We start from the raw sequence: 24,268 nt of genomic DNA, 5'->3' as shown, positions 1-24,268 counted from the left end.
GTGTAGTACCAAATCACTAGGGTGATCCTTAAATTTCATTATGGTACATAAAAGACAACAGCATCGTGATCTGAGGGACAAACAGTTATAAAAAAGTAGGCCTAGTAGCAAAGCACAAAAAAATACATTAACTAAAAAAAACCTCTTATCCTTATGGCAGATATTCCTTTGATTTCTCTGCCTGTGGCTGTGTGCCTCAGTGAGGATTTTTTTCCCTGTTTTACACAACTTTAAAATGTTTTGTAACGTTACCTTATTAACCCTTTAAAACCTGAGCAAAGAGGCTTGATTTCTTTCTTGAGCAACAAAAGAATAAATGACCCATAGATTAGCAAAATAAAAAAGCAAAAAGTGAAAATACCTGTAAAATCTTGCTAATTTTTTTTCATCCATTATAATATTTTCCCCTCGTTTTTTTCCTTTTTTCCCCTCGACATTACCCTTAGATTTTTCAAAAATACTTTTCTAATCTACTAATTTCTTGCAATTTGTGGGACATTTCTTATCAAGTTGCTCGTTGTTTTTTTCCACGTGTTTTTGAAAGAAGTTGCACTTATTTGCTCAAGGTTCAAAGGTGTAAATACTTGTGAAAGGCGTCTGAATGCAGCACAAGAAAAGTGACTGTTATGCTAATGCTGCATGGTAATGTGATATTACGTGTTACGGACTTACATAGACCGGTTTTATGCTTTATTTACTGGTGCAACTGATACATCTAGATGGCAAAGGATAAGATTTGTCTTTACTTTGCTGCACTTAAACGTTTTTATTGTTCTCAAGTGTGTGAATTAGCTAACTCACCCTGTTGTGTTTGAGCCGTTTGTCTCCATCTATCGACGTCGTCGAGCAAATGTCCAAACTGCCACTGATTTGTTCCTTCTTTTAAACTTACAAGAAGTTTGTCGTTCTCTAACAAAACTGTAGTATAAAGAAAGAAATGTATCCGTCGACTTTTCACTAAAAATAATCCTCTTTAGCTTCAGAGAAGCTAAAACCGCGGCGGTCACATTTACGATATTAGCTCGCCGCTAGCATTCAAAGCTATGACACGTCCGTCCTGCATTATGGTCCGACAGGAAACGCGCGTTGTGTTGTTGTTTTGCACCAACCGGTTACTTGTTATTTTGGTTGTAGGCTAAATTAGCGCTCTTGATTTGTAAAAACTTAAAAACAGTGGATTTGTTTGTTTGCTCGTCAATGGACGGTGTGCCTTGCCTTCGTGTGTCGCAGTGTTATGCACAACAGTTCAGGTAATCAGACATATAAAGAGTGCTGCTGAAGCTAAGTTAGCAAGTTAGCATTTAGCATCGGAAGCAAGAGACTAAGAGACATTAGTTGGGAACTAACGTTAAGAGAAATGCGGACAAAAACATGGTTTGATTACGAAGTTATAAATATGTTTTCTATGGCTGCCTGTATTTTAAACTCTTATTTTTTTCAATATGAAGACAGTGCATAAAACACACAGCACATCAGACTTGTTTACAATAATATTCACATGTTGATCTATACCGCATATTTTTTTCTGTCTATATTCATCATAATAAATAACATTACATCTTTTAATGGTGATGTTATTTTCCAAAGTACACCTGACAGATCAGCATACAACCCATAATTTACCATTTATAATCCAATGACAAGAGCACAGGAAATGTAAATATATGTCATTTTTTAAAATCTTTTGGGCGTTTAGTTTGTTTGTTTGTTTTCTGTACATATCTTATTATTATTTCTGTTATTTTATTTTATTCTATGTAAGTGCCTTCCTTTGTACATATACATTTGCATTATTTTGCCCTTTTTAACAAAATATTCCATTCAGTTGCTGCTGTCTTATTTGCTGCTGCAACAAAAACAATTTCCTATTCTATTCTATATAATACTACCATTGGGAAAAGGTACAAGGTAGTTTTATTTGTCATATTTAAAATATATAGTTTTAAAAATTGAATTAAATTTTCTTAGTCATCATGCTACATCTTTTGGAGTCAAAGGAGGAGGATGAAAAAAAAAAAAAAAAAAAAAAAAGTTGAAATAAAATAATAATAATAATAATAATACTAATAATAATAAACTGAAAAAAAGAAAAAAAAAAAAAAACAGCTGCATGTATTAATGTTATAATCATTTTGATTAATCTTTTATTACTTTAAAATGTCATATCTTACAGGAAACATCTACAGTCCAAAGGAGCTCTGGACTTAAGTTTGTCTTTACTGAAAGACTCAGGTGGGACGGTCCTCTTGCCCATTTTACCATCCCATCTGCCACAACTTGATCTGCAGTCTCTTAGAACCACGGTGGCTTCAGACAGTGTTTGTGAAATAGTTTGGAGTCAGGTAATTAAAGCTGAGCTTCACTTAAGTACAATTAGTAACACAATACTAGACGGCAGCAATTAAGTTGTTTTTTTGTTTTTTCTCATGTATCTGCCGGTCTCTTGTTTTCACTAAAGTCTCCTCTGCAGTCAAAGAAGAAGAATGGACAGACGAGTGGTAATAAACTAGAGAAAAACCTCCAGGAGCTGTTGGCGTGTAACAACGAAAGATGGACGGAGGAGCTGAGGGACGACCTCCCTCGCAGCTTCCAGAGACATGGAGATCTAGTCCTGCTGGGAGACAACTGCTTCTCCCTGCAACTCTGGAAGAAAATTGGTACTGTTCTCAATCTTAAGCCCACTTTTCTGTAGTGCTTAGTGTGCAAAATATTCAAAGAGGACATTTACTAATTGTTTTTTTTACTCTGTTTTTAGAAGAACAGCTATGGAGTGCAGTGGCAAAAGGAATGGGCGCAAAACGTCTGGCAAAGATGAGTCGGATATCCAGGGATGGATTCAGGTCTCCCATGGTGACGATGCTCTTAGGAGAGAACAGCTGGGTCAAACATGTAGACAACAGAATTACGTGAGTATTTTATCTTTGGCACATGAATGAAAAAAAAAGAGAATCACATATTTGTACTTGTCTTCACGTTTGATTTAGGTATGAGTTTGATGTCACTAAGTGCATGTTCTCAGCCGGAAACATAACAGAGAAGCTGCGTGTGGCTGGATTTGACTGCAGAGGGGAGACGGTGGTGGATTTGTACGCAGGTGGGAAAACTGTGACAATGTGTGACAGGTTCTAACATCAATAAAGACACAGATTAAATATGTTTTTACTTAAGCATCACCAAAAGGAGACTATTAAATACATGTACTCTATATTATTCAGCCTATACTAAGGATGTTTTAGTGGAAATCTGTGATGAATTTAGTGTTTAGTTCAGGTTTAAGTGTTAATCCTGAGCCGTCATTTTACTTTCTTCACTTATAATTAAACATAATTTGAATGGTTAAAGTATCACCACTATATTTTTGTCAGGTATTGGATACTTCACTCTGCCATATCTGGTCCACGCCGGGGCCAGTTATGTTCACGCCTGTGAGTGGAGCCCTAACGCAGTGGAGGCTTTGCAGAAAAACCTCGTGGCAAACGGGGTGTCCGACCGCTGCACAGTTCACCATGGAGACAACAGACAAGTAAGATTTTCATATGCATAACATGCTGCTCATTTTACACATGGTACAATAGTAGCTCAGTCTTAATTAAATTTTTTCATGGTGGGTGCCCCCCAGTGGTTAGTGGTAGATCACATCTTTATGTTGTCTGTAACTGCACTCAAGAAAATTAACAACTGACAGAAGTTGTATTGTATAAAACAAGAGGACATTAATGTAGAATTTAAAAGGGAATTGTTATTTTTACACTTCGATATTAACCCTTTAAAATAGATTTTATGTCATGAAATTTGTTACAAATTTACACCAGTGTCTAGAAAACAGAATTTAATTGACAGTATTTAAGAGTTGTTTTATTTTAATTTGTCCCAGCTGCAGCTGTGTGACATTGCTGACAGGGTGAACCTGGGTCTCATACCGAGCTCTGAGGACGGCTGGCCCGTCGCCTGTCGACTACTGAAGAGAAAAACCGGTGGCATTTTGCACATTCACCAGAACGTTACCTCACCGTTACCGAGCGCGTCGGCTATTCCAGCAATCAATGATGCCACCTCGAGGGCTTCTGGGAAGGCAGCTGACAGAGAGGCGTGGCAGGTCTGGGCTGATGACACAGCAAACCGCATCGCCTCACTTTTAAAGGACATCACTGGTGCTCGGTGGATAACAAACGTCCAGCACATTGAACATGTGAAGTCGTATGCACCTCATGTTCACCATGTTGTGCTGGACTTAAAGTGCAGACCGTCCTGAGTGAGACACTGAGTGGACACAGAGACATTTAACATTAAAGTGTGCCTCAGTTTGGAGAAGAAAAAAAGCAACTGTACAATCCAAAAGTTTCCAGTGCAATCAGCCGGTCTGTTTAATAGTCTCATCTGCTGCAGTGTTTCAATAAACCTTTATTTATCCAGGGCAGGTTCACTGACAACAAACACTGTTTTCATAGAAACACCCTTCCTCGCACTCATGCAAATTTAATCCCGTTTGTGACAACAACCACAGCCTTATCTGTTGGCCACGGGACAACAGAAGTGTATTAAGGTGCCTTGCTAAAGGGCACTGCTGTGTTATACTCACTGAATTTCCCTGCTGTGTTTGACGACTACGTCCTTTATGGTTGACTGAAATGGAAAACTGTAGTCTGAGACATGACTCACATCACTGTGATGGTAATTACAGGAACACTCAAACTTACAAACTCCAACATTATGATTGATTAAACTGCAGGATTCATTATTTGCAATAAATTTAAAGGTTAACCTCCAGAATTTGCTAAAACCTAATTTTCATCTACAGTCCATAGGTGGTTGCTACTAGTAATGCATATGTTGCAGTTTAAAAAAAAAATTAGTTATCTTAAAAACTTGAATGTACTAAACTGCCATGTCTGTATATCATTTTAACGTTAGGAGGAATAGCTAGTTTTTGCAAAAACACTTGCAAATACTACTAACCTGGTGTAATGTACTGAGAGACAGAAAAAAAAGACTACTGAGGGGTTTGCTGGGAAGAAGCCAAGCGGTCCAAAATATCAATGTGTATGTGTGCTGGAGCCTCAGTAAGAAGTGATTGGGAAGTCTGTCATATAATTTCAAAGAGATGCAAAGCAAATGTCAAATGACAACAAAAAGAATCAAAATGACTTAAAAGAGACATAATTATCACTAAGATGCAAAAATGACAACAAAAATGATCCCTAAGCAGCTACAAAGAGATGCAAAACAACTGAAAAACCAGGATAGAGACACAAAATGCAAAATGACTACAAAGGCACACAAAATTACCGCTACGATGCAAAATGCATGTTAAGAAAGCCAAAATGACCACAAAGACACTAAAGCAAAATAACTGCAAAACCAAGACAAAAGATTCAAAATAACTTTAAAGAGGCATTAATGTCTGCAACATGATGCAAAAGTACTGCAAAATGGCATATTATGGCCAAATAAAGACACAAATCTACTGCAAAGAGACACAAAACAGCCCCAAAGACATACAAAACCACTTCATAGAGATTTTAAATGGCCACATACAAATACAATAACATGTAAAATGGCCACTAAGAATGACTGTGCAGAGACACAAGGTGACTACAAAGAGTCAAAAAAAAATATGACGAGACACAAAATGATGGCGATGTTGTCATCAGGCGTCAGTGCCTCAAGTGACAGTATTTGTGTTTCTTTCAGTCTGGGGGTGTGGCTCTGATGTAGAGGAGGTAAAGGAGCTTTTTCATGTCTGTGTCTGATTGTTCCAAAATCCATTCATGAATACAGATGTTTTCATACAGCGGGGAGGAGCATGGAAATGATGTGAATCATATGACACTGCCTTCAAAGTCAGCAGATATGAACCTGATTGAACAGCTGCGGGAGATTTTGGACCCAAATAAGGGAAAGTCTTCTGATGAATGGTGTTCATCCTTTCAGTAGACGGCACCGACGCTGTTCGTTATGTTACACGTTACTGAGACAGTTAATGTTGTTTTTCTCATCACCCATATTGTATCTGTTGTGGAGGTAACGAGAGGTAAAAGCACACATTTTGTCTTTGTCTTTTTTTGTGAGTAATGGCGTATGAGTTTCCTCTTAAGTGTAGTATTAATCATATAAAACACAAAGTCAGCAGAAAGATCCAGGGTCACCTCTGTCCATCCTCAGTCAAGCTTAACTCAGTCTGTGAATACATGGAGGCACCTGGTGCTGCACGTTTAAATGGTAGAGACTGAAACAGCAGAGCCGTTATCCATAATAAACCTGATAATTATCATCAGCAAATCAGGTGTTTCAGTCATAGACATAATATATAAATATCTTCATTAAGTAGGAGTGTTTGTGTTGATTTAGACCACACAAGAAATGATATGAATGCATCCAATTTGGGAGAAAAGACATCTCATTCTGACCTCTTAGACATCAGACATCTGTTGCAAGTCAGGCAACCACTGCAGGTGAAAATAAATTTTTCATGGTTAATTTTGAGATTTTGGGCTTTTTTTGCCTCCGTAACATGCCTTCTTTCAGCCAAATGGAAATTAAACTTCCAAAATACAGATTTATGTGTTTATATTAAGTCATATTTCTATTTAGGAAATGCATGCAAAGAGAAAATATTTAATCAGATACTGCATAATTTGCCTTTTTAAAAATACAATTTCAAAAACCTTGCATCACTAAAAAGTAATTGTGATAATGCAAATAATCAACTGTTTCATTGTGATATCTTTTAGTTACATTTTTCTACCCTGGTGTCTTATTTTTGTATAAAAATGTATGGAATATATCAATAGAAATCTTTATGCAGTTTTCTTGAAATTATGTTTTTCTTATACTCTGAGCCAAAAAATCTCAATTTCAGTAGCACTACCTACACACACACACACACACACACACACACACACACACACACACACACACACACACACACACACACACACACACACACACACACCCCAAACTTTCCTATTTTGTTCCTGTCTATATTCTTAAGGCCCTTATGTATATATCACTCATAGCTTGATGCCTGCAACATTTAATTCCTAAAAACATGGTGAAAAATAGATTTTTTTTAAATGGCTATTGTCATTATTTTCTGATTTATGGCACGATACAACAAAGTGAAACAAGAATTTTGAGCCTGGCTTTGTGCAATGTTTAGATTTATGTTCTGGAAATTTCTGGAAGTTTCATTGTGATATCTATAAGTTGAAGTTTGTACCCTAGTGTCTTTTTTTTTAAAACACCAAACTTTCCAGTTTTATTTCTACATATATTCTTAAGGGTTTTAAACAGGGGTTTATTATATATATATATATATATATATATATATATATAATATATATATATATATATATATATATATATCACATTCTATAACATTATATTTATTCCTAAAAACATGGTGAAAGAAATTTTATTTTTTAATGGCTGTTGACAGCATTTTCTAGTTATAATAAAAGAAATATTCAATATTCTCTAAAAAAAAAAACAACAACAAAAAAAAAAAAGTTTGACACACAGTAAAACGAGGATTTTTAACCTGCCCTCAATGTTTCTGTACTGAAAATATACCTAAAGAATCGAAAATTTAATTAAACAGCGCCTGATTTGCATACTTAGACATAAACATTTCAGAAAACTTGTAATACAAGAACCATCGCCTTAATGTAAGAAATCCGCTGGGGAATTTTCATGGTAATTTCTATTTTTTATTTTTATCCCTATGCACCTGCAGTGTCTGCCCCTAAAACCAGCGTGTCTTTACAAGCTGTTTCTTTTAGGCTGAGTCATCATTTGTATGCTAATGTGTTCATCCGTGACTTTGCATATACGCCTTGACAATAAACAATAGCATGCACTATAATAATGGGGAACTTCACAAACGCATTAGAAACACATGGCTCACCATTTGTTTATATGTTGCTTTTCTCATGTTTAGGTGTTGCCTGATGCAGTCAACTTTTTCACTTCAAAAAATAAAAGTCCTGCAAACTGTCACCTTACTGCTCCGGCGGGTAAAATGAGCAGCGCAAATTAATGGACTGTTTCAATGGGTCAAATTTTCCACATCCAGCCCTCCCGAGGTAAACAGAGCTGCGGAAATGCACCTGTCATGGAAAATGTAGAGAGGCGCTCCTGCCTGTCTGCTGCAAACTTTCCTTATCTTCCGGTAGTCGGGACTCCTCCAGCGCACTAAGTCAACAGTTTTTTTTGGAGACGGGAGGCAAATAGAAGAGGAAGGAGAAGTGGGGAAGGCAGGGATATTGCCGAAAGCTTAAGTGAGTGAACCAGTTTATAGGCACACGGAAATTTAATCATCTTCAATGCGCTGTTAGCGTGTGTGCCACTTTTCACCGTTTTTGTTGTGTTTTCTGTCAGGAGTGTCGCCCGTAGTGACGCGAGCCGTGTAGCGGCGGAGAAGTGGACTTTTAACAGCAGGTGTGTGCTCTTTTAATTAACTAACTTGGCTGTAATTTGTGTTAATTGTCAGCCGATCTCACGCGTATCTACGTAGCAAAATGATCGAGTCGTTTTGCCAAATTTTAAGCCATCACAGGCTGATAAAAACAGACCGTTTTCTAAAGTTATTGTGAGTTTATTATGGAGTAACGTTTGCGGCAATTCAGTTTTCAGTCAGCTTACGACCGTGATGATTTGATTTTAAAAAATTGAATTTCGACAGTTGGTCGCAGATCAGTGACACACAGAGACACTGTTGTTGTTTTTCCGTCGTGAAGTTTCATGTTTGTTAAGTTAATTCTGTTATTAACAGTTGAAAAAAAACATGCCAAAATGATGCGACTACACTTTTTTTTTTCATATCAATTTCCTCTCCCCTCTTGCATATCCCCTGTCAAGTGTTTGTAGATGTGGTGCGCTATCTCTCTGTCATCTGGTACAGACGCATGCGCCATTTCCTTGAAGGTTAAGTTTTTTAATCAGACAAGTTGCCCTGCGGGTATTGAACTTTTGCAGTGTTGGCTACAGGCATTCATACAATGCGGAAAAAAAACTGGTGTCAAGTTCTCACTGCAGCTTTGAATTGCAGCTTTCCTACCGATTTGTCAGCTACTTATGAGACACGTTTTCCTTCTCACTTTAATTTCCTTTTTAGGCCAGGCCTGCTAGGATGCTTTGAGGGGCAGTAAGAGAGGTTGGTTGGTATATGAGTTACTGTTTAGGACCCTATGCTATAAAGTGAATTGTTTCAAGTTTTACCCAAAGCTAAATATGCATTGTTCCCTTAGGTTTGAGGACATTTGGGGCCTAATTAAGCCCCAAAAATCCTAGAAATGTCTTGAAATCATTGAAACATCCTGAGATTGTATCCTAAAATCATAGAAATGTCCTGAAATCATAGAGACATCCTAGAAGCGTAACATCCTAAAATCCTAGATATTTCCCGAAATGATAGAAACATCCCAAAATCCTTGAAATATCCTAAAATCCTAGAAATGTCTTAAAATCCTAGAAAACATTCTTCAATCCTAGAAATGTCCTAAAATCCTATAAACTGCTTAAAATACTAGAAACATCCTAAAATTCTAGAAACACCCTGAAATCATAGAAATATTCTATAATACTAGAAATTTCCTAAAATCCTAGAAGCATGTAGGGGGTGCTGCAACTGGCCCCTTGGCCTCCTGTAATTTTGCACAAGGGCCCCCCAAGTGAAGCATGTTGAATATCTCTGCTTTAGTGACAACAAATTTCAAAGTGAGAATTATTCGGGGCTAAAGATGCTGGTGTTTGGTGTTTTTTGGGGGGCATTGCCCCCCTGTGTCCATGCATAGAAACCAGCCTTGTTTTATGCGGTTTACATACACTGTGAAGGTTCAGATGGGAACATGACAGCGGACAGGCTCGATGTTGGGATTAAACAAATGGCTCAACTACTGAACTCCACCCGCCTCTCTGTATCCTTAGAGGGTGGGAACGCTGCATAGTGGCCAAGCTCATGTTGTTTTTGCCTGTCAAACCCTAAAAGCAACCTTTCACCTGGGCAGAGGCTTTCTGTGGGACTTTAAAATCCTCCAACATGCTGGTTCCTTTTGGTCATTTATCATTTTTGGAGCTGCCCAAAGTTGTAGTCTAATTCCTGTCCTCACATGAAATGAAAAACATGCCAAAGGGTCACGCTCTGTTGGCTCTGTGGTGATCTGGATTCCCATCGGCAATCATTTCTCTTTTCATCATTTCTTTTTTAAGTGAAGGTCTCTACCAAACGGGTGAGATGGCCGTTCGTAAGAAAAAAAAAAATAAAAATATAATAATAAAACAACAATAATAATAATAATAATAATAATAATAATAATAATATACACTAATTATAATACTAAAAAAAACTATTATATATTATTTCATAAAAAATATAAATGTATTATTTCAGTGCCACTACATTTACCATAAAGGCTAATTCAGCCATTTGGTAAACTGGTAAACAAGGAGGTAAACTGATGAGGCAGACTGTTTCAAGACATAGGGACATCTATTGGATCTTTTTAGCATAACGAACCTAAACCGAAAAGAAGAGATAACACAATCATGTTGCATTTAAGTTCAACATATTTTTCATTAAGATATAGTGAGCAGGTCGTTAAAGGGTTCAGGTTTTATTTGTATTTATGAAACCTTTTTGTAGAGAGTTTATTCCCGATGTGTTGTTTTTTTATCTGAAGGAGATTTTCTCAATGTGGCTGAGCTGAGCCAGTTAGCCTGCACTGAGGGTTCAGTGGTCGAAAGGCACGATGCCTCAGGCCGCCGACATGATCGACTTGAGCTTCCTCTCTGACTCTGAGCGCGAGCTGATCCTGGAGGTGCTGCATCGGGACGGGGAGCTGAGACAGGCTGAGGAGCAGCGTGTTCGGTGAGAACAGAGCACTTCCTGTTAATTGGACTAACGGTTAACTTTAGTTTTCTGAACTTATTATTTAAAAAAGGTGCCAGAAGATGTGAGGTGTTGCTAAGTCATTCAATTCCAACAAAGTCATTCAGTTTAACCCTTTGAACTCTGAGCAAACTGGTTTGATTTCTTTTGGAAACATGGAGAAAAAAGCAATAAGCAACTTGGCAAGAAATATCCCATAAATTGCGAGAAATTACTAAAAGGTGACCAGAAAATGACCTGAATTTTTTTTGTTGAAAAGGGCTATAATAATAATACTGATAGGGGAAAATGTTCAGGAAAAACTATATTTGAAATTATTATAATAATATATTTTAAAATTATGTTACAGAAAAAAGTCATGTTTTTTTTTTTTTGATTTTCAGCACTTTTTTCAGGTAATTTTCTTGTTTTTTTTGTTTTTTTTACTTTTTTTTTTTGCTGTTTTGCTTCCAAAATGTGCCCATAGACTCAAGTACTTAAAAACTAAAAGTTTTTATTTTGCTTACTTGCTCTTTGATAATGACTTTGTATATCTAAATTATAATTTAATTAAATAAATTCTATTCTATACTTTATGAATGCAAAACTCCTGTAAAGCTGTTTTTAACAAGTCAGTATCGCACACTGCATTGAGAAAAAAGCAACAAACATGTTTATACTTTTCAAACTTAGGCAGTTAAAATTACTATTTTGGTATCAGTATCAATACTCGGTTATCTTGTATCAAAAATTCAAACATGACCCAGCCCTAGCTGTTTGGTGCTGAAGACAAATTTGCACTAGGGGCCATGCAGTGGACTGCAAAGATACAGATTATTTTATATCTTATCTTAATATACACATTTTTTTACAGCAATCCGCACTAGCAGTAGATGATGCAAGAAGTTTGGGTATATCAAAAAGGGTTGCAAAATTTAAAATAACTTCTAAACTGTAGACCACTAAAGAAGTTTCTCAAAGGACAACTTCTCTTTGTTAATATTTTTGTCTTTGTGTCTCAGGAGTTTGAAGACGGAGCTGTTGGATGTGAAGAGGAAAGGGGCCAAACGTGGCAGTGGGAAATACAGTCAGCGCAGTTGTGGTAGATGCCTGGAGCCTCTGAGTCGCCTGACTGTTGTCTCCAGCCAGTGTAAGATGTGCAATCACTATGTGTGCCGCAACTGCCGAACCGTCTTCCCCGAGGGATCCTGGCTGTGCACCGTGTGTGTCATAGAGTCGTAAGAGATTGTTTCGATTATACTCTCCTTTAACCTGCCCGAATAATTTAATTTTAGCAAATTCTTGCGACTAGATCAAAACAAGTAGTCTTTAATTTGATCATACTGTCAACAAATCCCGAAAAGCTTCAAGCCCATTTAAGCGTCAGGAAAATGAAAAATCACAAATGTATACTTGGAAAAAAAAAGTCATTTCCAAACACAGCTGGGCACTGTGAAAACAGTTACTCAAACAGCAGTTGTAGCAGTTGTTGTAGATTTATGCACATTTGGTGTTGTAAATAATAAATTTGGCACCATAATGATGTATAAAAATGATTGAGTCAAAATAAATTACAGTGCTCATGCTCATGGCACTAAAGCAGAGTTCATGTGGATCCTTAAAAAGTCTTAAAAGGCATTGAATTAATTCATCTAAAAATTAGGCCTTAACTGGCAATAAAAATATTTAAATTAATCATACAAAAGTCTGAAAAATGCTCAGACATGGTAAGTAGGATTTTATTAATCTTTTTTTATGTTGCATTGTTAAACCTCAAAATAATTGACTATTTTTTTTTCTTTTGATAAATAATTAAAAAATATTTTTCTTAAATCATGTCAGGATGGGAATCCAAGCAGTGGAATCTAACATGCAGAGTGAGAAACACAAAATTGCCAACAAAACAGGCCAGAAATGCCAGATGTTTCCCACTTCTGTTGCAAACCAAATAGATAATTTTCTGACAATTTAAGATGGTTATTGTCTTTTTTTTTTTTCACTCTAAAGGGTGTTTTTGTTTTGTTTGGGGTTTTTTTTCAACAGTTGACATAGATAATATAACTTCTTTACAGCACAAAATCTTAGTTTTTGCTGTGTTGATAATAGTGATGTCAGTTAGATTTGGTTAGGTTAGGGCTATTGAATGTTAAATTATTCATATTTTCTCACTACATCTTAGCCTTCCCCTGAGTGTGCATTAAGTACAGGCTACACACTTCTTTTAAAATATAAAAAAGTCCAACTATCAGTTACCATATTGGTTATTGGGGAGAAGGCAATAATTGGTATCAGTTGAAAAAAATCCATATTGTGCATCCCCTAGTAACCATTAACCTTTCATGAATGAGTGTAAATTGTGTTTACTGTAGAGCTTTTAAAAGTATTTCTATTTCATTGTAGGGACCTAAAGAAAAGGACAGGTGACTGGTTCTACGATCAAAGGATAAACCGTTTCTCCGCAATGCCTGGACACGACCTCGTGAGAGTCTCCCTGAAAAAGAGACCTCAGGGTGAGTGCAGGAAGAGGAAGTGGTATCGACTGTTCAACCAGGAATGTAAACAGCTCTCAGCCAAATGCCCACAGACACTGGAATGTCGTCCCAGTGGGAGGAAAGAAATGTTTAAAAAAAACTGCAGTTACATGATCACATTTTGTGTCAGTGGTATGGATTTAACTTTTGTTCTGTGTTATAGCAAAGAAGCGTGAGACGACAGGAGAAGTGCTGTTAAGAAGTACCGAAATAAATCCAGATCCTCCCACTCCTGTGCCGCGGGTCAGGCAGAAAGATGTGCTAAAAAATAACAACGGGTGCGTCACCTCTCATTACATCAGTTTTTTTTTTTGTTTGTTTTTTTAAAGTCAGATTAAGAACACCTCAACCTTTTTGTCATATTTTCTTTTACAGTCATTCAACTGAAAATTTAGGATCAATTGCTTCAAGGGAGTCACTTGAATCAAAGGAGGAAGTTAAGTTAGCGCGCAGTGACACCGAGTCTGCAGAAAACAACAGTATAAGCAGCAGTAAAAGAGGCACCGAGTCTGGCCACGTGACCCCTGAGCAACCAAGGTAAACTCACCTGTAGTTACTCTAACAGGTACAAACACTACACACTAACTTCAAACTTCCGTCCTCCCCCACAGCAGGTCAATGTAGTCGTCAGAGGCTGAGACAGCCAGGCCTGAGTCAGGTCATTTTTATATATAAATAGCATTAAAAGCTGTTATGAAATCCTTTCAATTAAATAAAAATTTTTTTTTAATGTACATTTGGATTAGTTGACCTGAAAATCTAAACTTTATAGTTTCAAATAAATGAGAAAAAATGTAGTAGAGAAATTGAAAAATAATAGTTGTTGTAGTTTAAACTTAACCTGAGGAGGAAGATGCGTTTTCTCATTAAATTATTGGCTCATGTGTGGACGTTTTGGACATGGCCTTAACACTGCTATCTGCACGCTGAGGAATCATCTGCCTGAAACACTCGTGCATGAATAAATAATTTATCTAAAATGCTGTTTTGTTCATTATATTTGCATTTTTATTAAACTACATAAATCTTGCTGAGATGTCCCAATTGCCAAGTTCAGTTTAATGGAGATGAGGTTGTAGATATGTTGACACCAGGGTGCACACAAAATGTGAAAATATGTTGTTTTATATGTGTTTGAATGTAAAGAAATTACAGCTGTAATTGATTTGTTTCATCGCACAGGAGAGAGAGTCGGTCAGCTCAGTCCAGCCGAGCAGGGTCCACTGTTTCCAGTCCGACCACTCCAGTCAAAACAGATAGTGCTGACAGCGCCGAAGTTGAAGCTAACACTGTAAGATTCTTTCAAGTGACATGGCCATGTCTCTGTCTCAGGGTGAATTATTTTCTTTTCTGTAACTGTGACTCCCCGTTCCTGTCAATACAGGCCCCAGAAGTGAAACCGCCCCATCCGAGCCCGGAGCTGGATGTTGAGAGACTCTTCAAAAAGAGCGTCAGACGAGCCCCAAAACCTCCTGGTTAGCATCTGATGTTACCATGTGCAATTCTGTTTCTTTTTTCAGGAATTAAATGAAATGTGTATCACAACTTAACTGCTGGTCTGTCTGTTTATACCAGAGAGTGTATCAACGATAGACCTGAGTGACGGACATGAGGCCTCGATGGGCAGCAGGAGCCGCTCCGTACCAGGCCTAGACATACAGGTAAGAACTAACTTTTGATAACCTTTTTTTTTGGGGGGGGGCTTTATTTGGATAGGACAATTTAAGCGTGAAAGGGGGGGAGAGAGGGGATGACATGAAGGGACAGATGGAGTTGAATCCATGGCTGCTGCAGCAAAGACACAGCCTCTGTACATGGGGCTACTAGGGGCGAATATGGTTATGGACAAAATTCATGTTTTTACTCCTTACATTTCAAAGTGTTATTATTGTTGGCATTGCTGTTGCAAAGACAACCAAATTGCTTTCCATTTTCCTCAGAGTCCACCAGTTTCCAATGTTACTTTTGATTGTTCCACCAAATCTAAAAATTAACTGACTTCAAAAAAAAGAAACAATAATTTAATAATTGCCTCTCGCATTAACGTCACCAAAAAGTCATGTTTTAGGTTAAAGTAGTTGATGTTGGTTCATGTCTTCTTCCTTCAGTTTGGGCTTTTGGAGAAAAATCATACTGAGTGGCATTAAAAAAGTCTTAAATCTCACTTGTCTTGTACTGTAGGAGCCCTGCTATGATCAGCCTTCTAAGTGTTTTTTATGTTGCTGCAGGAAGATGGAGAGGAGGAAGAGGATATTGACAGGTTGGTTAACTTTCATAAAAGGACAATGGCTTCGAGCACCTACAGTCTGCACAGCTCAAAGGTAATGTATTGACATTTCTCCCAGCTGAACTTAGCCCTCTGAAGGCTCTTTAAAGAGCAGCTCATTATGTCTCAGAAAACGGAATTGATGTTAGATGATCTGAATGAACATCTCTAACCTCAGGATATCCTCCAGCAGCTTAGGAAGTGTGATAGTGAACGTGTAAAGTCTACCAAAATGTTTCTATAGTTACCAAAGCCTGAGGGGAAGCAAAGCTGAGGACAGCACGACTGCCGCGCTGTCACTTTGGATTAAGATATTGACAGAAACGCCCTGATCTTAGTTAAATTTGTTTGTTCCTTTGTTGTTAAAAAACCCTCAGGCATTTATGTGTTTGGTAATTTCTGTCTTTTTCTTTGTTTCCATGTAATTGTTTTCTCTTTATTTAAACTGTAGTCTGCAGTACTAAGCCTTCAGAACATGTCTAACCAAATATTATCTATCTGTCTATCTATATGTCAATATTTATCATCAATCCAAGTTTCCCACGGTCATGACATTTCTGAAAAAGTTGTTAAATTAGAAAAAGTTTCCACGATTGGAAATGTTTTGGAAAAGTTTTGACTATACTTTGTTTTGGCTGTTGTTTAAAATATGTCCATGAAAACCCCAAAACATGTCTGATGTTATGTAGAATACATTCCTAGTATTACTAATTTAAATCTAGTGCTGCACTGTGGGACAATTGAAACATCGCATACATCATGATAAAAAAAAAAACAACAGTTTATCGGGCCTGGGTTTGGCATTAGTAGAATGTTTTGGAAAGGGTTTTTTATTTGTTTGTTTGTTTGTTTTTTTAATCATTATTGGGCTATTTCGGCCTTTATTAGATAGGACAGCTATGGAGTGAAAGGAGGTTAAAGAGAGGGGATGATATGAAGCAAAGGGCCAAGGGTGGTATCAAACCTGTGGCAGCTGCAGAAAGGACACAGTCTTTGTACATGGTGAGCACCCTGGAAAAGTTTTGAATACACAGTGTTTTAGCTAATTTGATACATGTATAGATGTCCACTGTGTTGGGGTTGGGGGAAGCCTCATGACAACTATTAACCTTATATTGAGTACTTTTAGCTTCAGGCAAGGTTGCAAAACAATTATAGATGTGTCTATAAAACAAATGTTTGTTTAATAAGAAATAAATGCACAAAACTCAAATTGTACCCAAACATACATGAAACTGCACCGACATCTATCTTCAATTATCTATTGTAGAAAAAGGGGTGCACCCTTTTGTGAACTGACCATATGTGCTGTTCTGGTCTATTAGCATAAGCAGCTGTTTGGCGTTGGAAATGTCTTATGAGTGTGTAAAATTTGCAAGCAATAAATGGCAATATTGGTCTACCCATTTTAAACTACTTAAAGTCATGGAGGGGCGCCGAGTAGCTCAGTTGGTAACAAAGGCTATGTCCTTGTCGCAGCAGCTGCAGGTTTTGATTCCAACCTCGGCCCTTTGCTGCATGTCATTCCCTCTCTCTCCCTTTCATGCATAAGGTCTCCTATCAAATAAAGGCAAAAAGACCTAAAATTGAAAAAAAAAAAGTCATGGAAATTGGGTCAAATATATGAAAAGTTTTGAAAATTAATAGTAATCAGTCATATTCATATACGCTAACCAACCACCCACACCTGACCTAACTATGGCAGGACCATTTGTTTTCTACTGTATACATGAATATTATTTTATAACTCTTTTATATAAATGGAAATGAGCATTGGTACAACAGTATACTGTATGTATGATCCTCTTTTGCTCAAAAAAACATAAATAAATTGAAATAGTCATATGTATGTTTCTGCAGAGCACACTGGGCAGCCTGATGAGTATTTACAGTGAAACAGGAGATTATGACAGCGTGGAGGTGAGCGGAGAAATTGTCTTCTCAATAAGCTACGACGATCACACCCAGAGCCTCCACATCTTCATCAAGGAGTGCCACGGGCTGGCCAACGGCGATGCCTCGCGGCAGCTTTCTAACCCGTAAATATTAAAAACTGTCACTTTTTCCAAGCGTAGACGTAATGAAACGCTGCACAAGGTAAACACATAATTTGAAGCACAAACTTTGGGCTGTCAGAGTGCTGATTGTGGCTCTGAAACAGAAACACACCCTCAGTGATGATAACACGGCTTTGATCGGTGTAGATAAGAAGTCACTGTGTTTACAAATGGCCTCATAATCACATCTCAGGGATGATTACTTAAGCCTCACAGGAAATTGAATGTCTACAGATATTTTTTCATCACATTTAGTCAGGAAATACAGCAAAGGCTGTGTCCACAGTTTGACATATTCTTTCTGTTTCTGTGTTTCAGTTATGTCAAATGTTACCTTCTCCCTGAGAAATCTCGCCAGAGCAAAAGGAAGACCAGCATCAAGAGAAACACAGTCAACCCCGTCTACAGAGAAACGCTGAAGGTGATGGTTTATAACTGGCACCACCTTATCCTGTTGACTTAATGACACTCCCTGATTAGTGACCTTGTGCCATGCCTGCTGCAAATAATGACCACACCTACAGAGACTCTAAGATTGATATTGACATTGCAGATTAGAAAAGCTGTTGTCAAATATTGATTCTGGTCCAATGAGTCAGCTTAAATACAGTGACAAATGAAACAGCTGAAAAGGATGCAGCTGGGAGAATCAATGTGTACGACATTACGACTGTAATTTGGGATTTGCTCCTCAACCCTTTAAAACCTGGTTCGACATCAGTGTTCTTGTGCTGCGTTCACAAGCAGCTTAACCTTTTGAAGCCTGAGTAAATTGGTTTGAATTTTTTTTTTAAACACTGGGGCAAAAAATGTCCCACAAAATAAGTATAAGGTGACTAAGGAAATTACCTGAAAATTAGTTTTAATAAATTATTTGAAAATAACCCCCCCAAAACTACTGAAAAATATCCAGAAAACTGTATATTTAAGCATTGCAATTATTTGTTTAAAATTATGTTACAGAAAAAAATGCATATATATTTTTTAGTTTTCTGCATTTTTTTGGGTATTTTTTCTTGTTTGTTTTTGTTTTGTGTTATTTTTAAAACTTATTTTCAGTTAATTTTCTTATAACTTTTTACTGTTTTCTTTCTAATTACTAGGCCATGTGTTGCTAAACTGCTCACTGCCTTCTTCTCATGTTTTTTTTTCAAAGCTGATTATTTAGAAGATTTTAGATGTGATAGGATCTGACTTCATGTTCTACTTTAATCTGTGTTGCATGATTTATTTAAGACTTCCTCAGCACCAGAGCATTAAAATTATATAACGTTTCTCCATCACTGTGTCAGTACTGAGACAGACCTTTGATCCGTGCTGTCTTCTCCTCCTCTTCTCCCACCATCAGTACTCCATCAACCGCTCTCAGCTGTTCACCCGCTCAGTGCTGATAGCAGTCTGGCATTATGGTCGCTTCAGCCGCAACGCCTTTCTGGGAGAGGTGGAGGTCCCTCTGGACACCCGAGACCTCAACTCCCCGTACGAAGAGCACATGGCTCTAATGGCAAAGGTAGATCACAGATACTAAATGTAGTTTTTTTTTAATCAGACTCTGATGAACTTAAATGTGCCCTGAAGAGTTTTTTTGTAAAGCAGCTAAAGTGTTTACACTCAGAGTAAGTCACCTGATTGCATTATGTGAATCACTGAGCTCTATCAAACATGTTGAATTCATTTTCTTCCTTTCAAACATTTGTGAAGCTGATTTTTCTTAAAGGAAACCTGTTGTGTACATACATCCTTACCTGCCAGCAGTATTCTTCTACCCTGTGTTTACTGGAGCCCTGCTGTGTTTCGAATTGCATTGCCATCACCTGTAGATTAGTGGAAGAGTGTGAAACCATCGGCAGTGATTGTGAACCATGTCACCCACATGCAACATTTCACCTGTGCAGAGAGCCACACCAAAAATATTGCTCCATAGCACTTTTAGTGGTCAACGAACAGCATGGTACCCCATTTTGAACTCTTAAAGGTGCATTATGTAAGTTCCTGCTGTTCAGTCCAACCAGATGGGGGCAGTATTTCACCCTTTAAATGTTGGTCTACTACTGTATCCATACAACTGCAATTTACAGTCACCATCCATAAATAAAGGCAGCTCATAACTGACAGCAGAGCAAGAAACCAGACAGTCAAAATAAGGCTTCAATCTTAAGATCTTCACGTGTGGCGTTTGTGTATAGTTTACTTTATAGCTTACTTAGCTCAGTTTTAGCAACGCACAGTAACATGACAACAGAAACATCACGTCATTTGAAAAGTTTATTGTGAACTGTAAGCCCACAGTTTGTGTTGTCATTAGTTACACTGTTTCGGTAAATAGCCAACATTAGATTATACTTACCAGTGTGAAAGAGACATTGCGAGTTCAGCATCAAACCGTATATTTTTACTCTTCAAGAGCTGTCTCCAGCATTGGAAAGCCACACCAATATTTATTCTAGTTTTGCTTCTTTTTCCCTGGAGCTTTTGTCATAGCTGTGTTCCTTACACACTTCACTAATTCACTGAGACTGTAACTTCTGCGCTGTATCCATTAACTCTGTGCTTCGGCTGGCTCAACTTCTTCATCCTCCCCTGCGGCTCACTAGAGGCTACAGTGATTCACTATCTCCTCTCAGGCCAGGATGTGTTATTACAGAAGGGACGGCCCATCCCTGGCTGTTTACCAGTGGATATCTCTGCAAAACAATACATAGTCATCTTGGACATAATGTTAAAGGTGTTACTTCGTCACAATCTGTTGATAGGATTAGTTCATTTTTTGAATGTTTGAAACTAAAATTATGTCCAGATCTTACATAATGCACCTTCAAGGGATCAGTGTTTAGGACTAAGAGGCAACACGGTAAGGTTACAGAGTGCAACCAACTCAGTACTCTGCCGCTCACAGCTGTTTTTCCAAACATGGAGCTGCACACCACCAGAACATCGTGTGTGTTGCTGTAAGACTGAAACACAAAGTGTAAAACACATGAAACACAAAAGGACTCTACTGAACTGAGCTCACTCTAGTCATGTTTTATATTAATGGGTTTATGTATCATTACATTTTTGTATATTGTTTGGACACAAATATTTTATTTGTTTGTGTCAATAAAATAACTAACAAGAGAACCTACTGTGGCCTCAAGGGAACGTTAAATCTAGAAAAGCCCTTTCTAGAGCCACTTTTTAGTTTGTCTGTTCTGGGCTACTGTAGCAACAACATGGCAGACTCAGCAGAAGAGGAGCTACTCACTATGTGGATATGGAGGACTCATTTTAAGATAACAAAAACACAATAATTCTCAGTTTCAGGTGATTTCAAACTAATGAAAACATAGTTATGAATATGTCCTTGCATATCTGCCAAAAGATACCCCTAAATCCTACAAACTGGATCTTTAATTATCACTTATAAATATTGCTACACACGTTTAATTTTATGTTGAATGCTGCTTGTCAGAAAAACAATAGGGTGGTTAGGTTGTGATATCGGCAGAAATCAGCATGTTGGCCAATTCTGATATTTAATTCTAAAACCAATAACTGCCAATGCGACAATACTATCGTGCATCCCTACCAAAAAGGCTAAATTTCACGTAGATTGGTAGAAAAACTGAAGTTTAAGAGGACATTTAGGGACGGGTCTCACAAGTCACAGCAAACTGCATCAGCAAGAAGGAACAACAGTCATACGCTGAAACTAACTAAAGTGTTTTTGTCTTCAATATTTGACAGAACTAATCAGTACTGATCAGACGATGAGGAATAGATTTCTTTGCCCTTTAGGATGTTTAAAATTAGAGGCTCAAAGGTTAAAACAAATCAACCCAAGGTGAAGCTATTGATTAGGAGAAGCAGAGACTGACCTTATAGATTTTGGCTCTCACAGATAAACGAGTGTCGATGTCAACCTCATGGCAACCTCAGCCATCTGGTCTGATATTGGTGCACATTGGCGGGGCTGACATGTCTGCTCTTCTGTTGTTAAGGGTTTTTTTGTGTCCTAAATATAATACAATAATGTTCTTTTTTTCAACAGTCGGCCTCTGCTGTGTCGACTTCAGCTTTTGCTCAGTACAAAGGAGAGTTGGTGATCTCCTTGAAGTATGTCACACCTAAAAAGCCAACGATTGAGAAAATCAAAGGTACGACTGACAAGAAGCTCTGACTGTGTCTGATACATTTTGCATTAACTGTCTAAAAATGTCTGTGTTCCTCTCCTCAGGTAAAAAGGTGATGGTTGAGGGAGCAGGAGAACTGCACGTCCTGATTAAAGAGGCGAAGAATTTGATGGCGATTAAACCAGGAGGCACCTCAGACAGCTTTGTGAAAGGGTCAGTGATCAAATATACGGTCGTAAAATCAAACTGACACATGCATTTCTCTTTTCAGGACTTAACTTTGGTGTTTGTGGTTCTGCAGGTACCTGTTTCCAACTAAGGCAAAGTCCACAAAGAGGAAGACTCCAGTAGTGAAGAAGAACCTGAACCCAAACTACGACCATACGTTTGTGTACAAGGAGCTGGTTCTGGAGCAGCTGGGAGGGATGTGTCTGGAGCTGACTGTGTGGGACCGAGAGGCCATGTCGAGCAACGAATTTCTGGGAGGAGTCCGTCTCAGCTCTGGAGAAGGTAAAAGACAGAAGTCAGTCAATTCCGATGTTTATTTTGTGTGCTTATATACTTACTATCACTTGACAACTTTACTGCGAATTTCTCCTGCGCTCCGATCGTCAACACCTGTATGCTCTGAGCCATACCTACCAACTCTCCCGATTTACGCAGAAGTCTTATTTTTGACCCTTTCTCCTGCCCTGCTCCCAATTTGTTATTTCTTCCACTAATCTAACGATTTCATAGTGATATGACTCAAATGGGTGTTTCACAGTTTCTGTGATATGTCCAGACTGTAGGATATGTGTCCTGGTACCTGGTAACCCAACCCAAACAACCCAGCCTGACGTGCCGTGCGTCACTCGTCACTGCGCACGTTCAAACTCACGTTCGAGGCGGCGCCAATACAGTCAATAGGCTCCACTAGGGTCCAAGAGGACTGTAGACTGCAGACTGTAGTCCTGCATCATTTTATCCTTCCTGTTCTTTCTGTTGATGGTGTTCTTAGCAGTGATGGCTCCTCAACACACAGCGCAATTGATATTTTTTGTGATGTAACTTTATGTACGTTTTACTGTGAACTATGGATTTAAGTCATTTAGTTTACGTCCTTGAATTTATTGTATTAATTTGTGGTGTAGGTTATATGGCGGCAGGACATGGCGAGTTGGCCATTCCAACCAATACCCCAGAAAATCTCCCCCTTTTTCACAGCCACTGTCACTCTTTCTCTCTCTCTGTAGCTAAACTACAAACTAAGGCGCTACACTATCCTTATCACTTGAAAAGGGCTTGTCAGGATTTCCTGTAAATGATCAGAAAGTCTGTACCATCCAAAAAATGTTTTAACACCAGAAATGAACCATGGTACAATTTGATCAAGACCAAGGTTCAGCTCCAATCTGGACCGTAGTTTTGGGATGTTCATACCTGTAATTCTGGTTCGGGTCAAACTGAAAAGTCCAAAAGTCCAGACCAAATGAGGTAGGTCTGAAATGGCCCTTGTTGCCACAATTGCACATGGCCGTTGTTTTGTTTCGGTTTGGGGACATTTTTATGCATTATTTTTTCAGGTTGTCTGTCCATCCATCCCAGTCAACACATGGGCGTAACACTGGAGTGAAGGAGAATTTTAATTATCATAAAAAGAGAAAGTTAAACCATATCTGTATTTGATTTTAAGATTTTACTGATCACTTTTAAAGCTCGTCTGGGCTTGGCCCCAAGGTAGATTACAGAAATGTTGACCCCTTATGAGACAGCCTGCAGCTTTAACTCTTGACTGGCCTTTGTCCAGCATTATTGACTAACCTGAATTGTTTTATTAACCCTGGTGATTATTGCCTTGGATTTGTTTGTCCAGGCATTTTGTAAATTGTGTTTATAAAGGTGCTATATAAATAAAGGTATTATTATTTTATAGTTTAAAAGCATTATTGCCTTTGTGACAAATACACACTTCTAGATTACTATTGTAGCACCTAAAAGGCTTGGATGTGTTTTCCTATTTGTGTGAAAATTTAGTGAGTAAAAGGAGTTGGCCATCATAAACAGTGAAAAGTAAACAAACTCTGCACTCATTTTCAGTGTAATCTTACCTCCTGCAGGCTCTGTAAAAATAGGAAAAGAGGAAGTGGCGATGGACTCAGTTGGAGAGGAAATCAGTCTGTGGCAGAAGATGATGCAGTACCCCGACTCGTGGGCAGAGGGCACTCTTCCACTGCGCTCCACGATGGTGAGGGGCAAATGAGGACGCCACACAGGACGGGGCCTTCGAAAACAATCCGCAGACTGAAATTGAGAGAAGCTGCAAGTCTGAGACAAATATGAGATATCGACAGAGGTGAATGAATACATCTGATTGGCTGAACATCACATCTGCCTCCCTATATGAGGTTCATGTTTAGCACACCCCCCCCCTCCCCGACTGCAGACTGTTATAA

The 24,268-nt window shown here is 38.1% G+C and overlaps 3 protein-coding genes across 4 annotated transcripts in view; 2 read left to right on the top strand and 1 right to left on the bottom strand.

The window, feature by feature from the left end:
* The window catches only part of zdhhc9 (zinc finger DHHC-type palmitoyltransferase 9), a 38,237-nt gene extending 37,264 nt beyond the window's left edge, over positions 1 to 973 (bottom strand). The window contains exon 1 of the mRNA XM_042493657.1: positions 802 to 973. The gene's annotated coding sequence lies outside the window, so the exon portion shown is untranslated. The remainder of the gene's footprint in view (positions 1 to 801) is intronic.
* Positions 974 to 1,114: 141 nt separating this feature from the next.
* trmt12 (tRNA methyltransferase 12 homolog) lies at positions 1,115 to 6,574 on the top strand. Of its 2 annotated transcripts, none has more exons than XM_042493380.1 (7): positions 1,115 to 1,250; positions 2,174 to 2,342; positions 2,471 to 2,657; positions 2,756 to 2,906; positions 2,985 to 3,094; positions 3,366 to 3,523; positions 3,875 to 6,574. In XM_042493380.1, the coding sequence occupies exons 1-7, from the start codon at positions 1,198 to 1,200 to the stop codon at positions 4,250 to 4,252; spliced, it is 1,206 nt and encodes a 401-aa protein (XP_042349314.1). In that variant the 5' UTR covers positions 1,115 to 1,197; the 3' UTR covers positions 4,253 to 6,574. The 2 variants fall into 2 exon arrangements, with proteins under 2 accessions (XP_042349314.1, XP_042349313.1); XM_042493379.1 differs by having other exon boundaries at positions 2,459 to 2,657.
* Positions 6,575 to 8,137: 1,563 nt separating this feature from the next.
* On the top strand, positions 8,138 to 24,216 carry sytl4 (synaptotagmin-like 4). The gene is made up of 18 exons (XM_042492968.1): positions 8,138 to 8,279; positions 8,380 to 8,439; positions 10,680 to 10,867; positions 11,890 to 12,105; positions 13,268 to 13,377; positions 13,562 to 13,676; positions 13,774 to 13,935; positions 14,581 to 14,689; positions 14,783 to 14,873; positions 14,974 to 15,059; positions 15,627 to 15,719; positions 17,525 to 17,703; positions 18,040 to 18,142; positions 19,070 to 19,231; positions 21,752 to 21,857; positions 21,938 to 22,046; positions 22,135 to 22,343; positions 23,933 to 24,216. Exons 3-18 carry the CDS (start codon positions 10,749 to 10,751, stop codon positions 24,073 to 24,075), a joined length of 2,112 nt encoding a protein of 703 aa, XP_042348902.1. The 5' UTR covers positions 8,138 to 8,279; positions 8,380 to 8,439; positions 10,680 to 10,748; the 3' UTR covers positions 24,076 to 24,216.
* Positions 24,217 to 24,268: the final 52 nt, after the last annotated feature.

This window comes from Plectropomus leopardus, chromosome 9 (genome assembly GCF_008729295.1).
Source record: "Plectropomus leopardus isolate mb chromosome 9, YSFRI_Pleo_2.0, whole genome shotgun sequence".
NCBI lineage: Eukaryota > Metazoa > Chordata > Actinopteri > Perciformes > Serranidae > Plectropomus > Plectropomus leopardus.
Note: the sequence above shows the minus strand (reverse complement) of the source record. Positions and strands in the feature narration are given on the sequence as shown.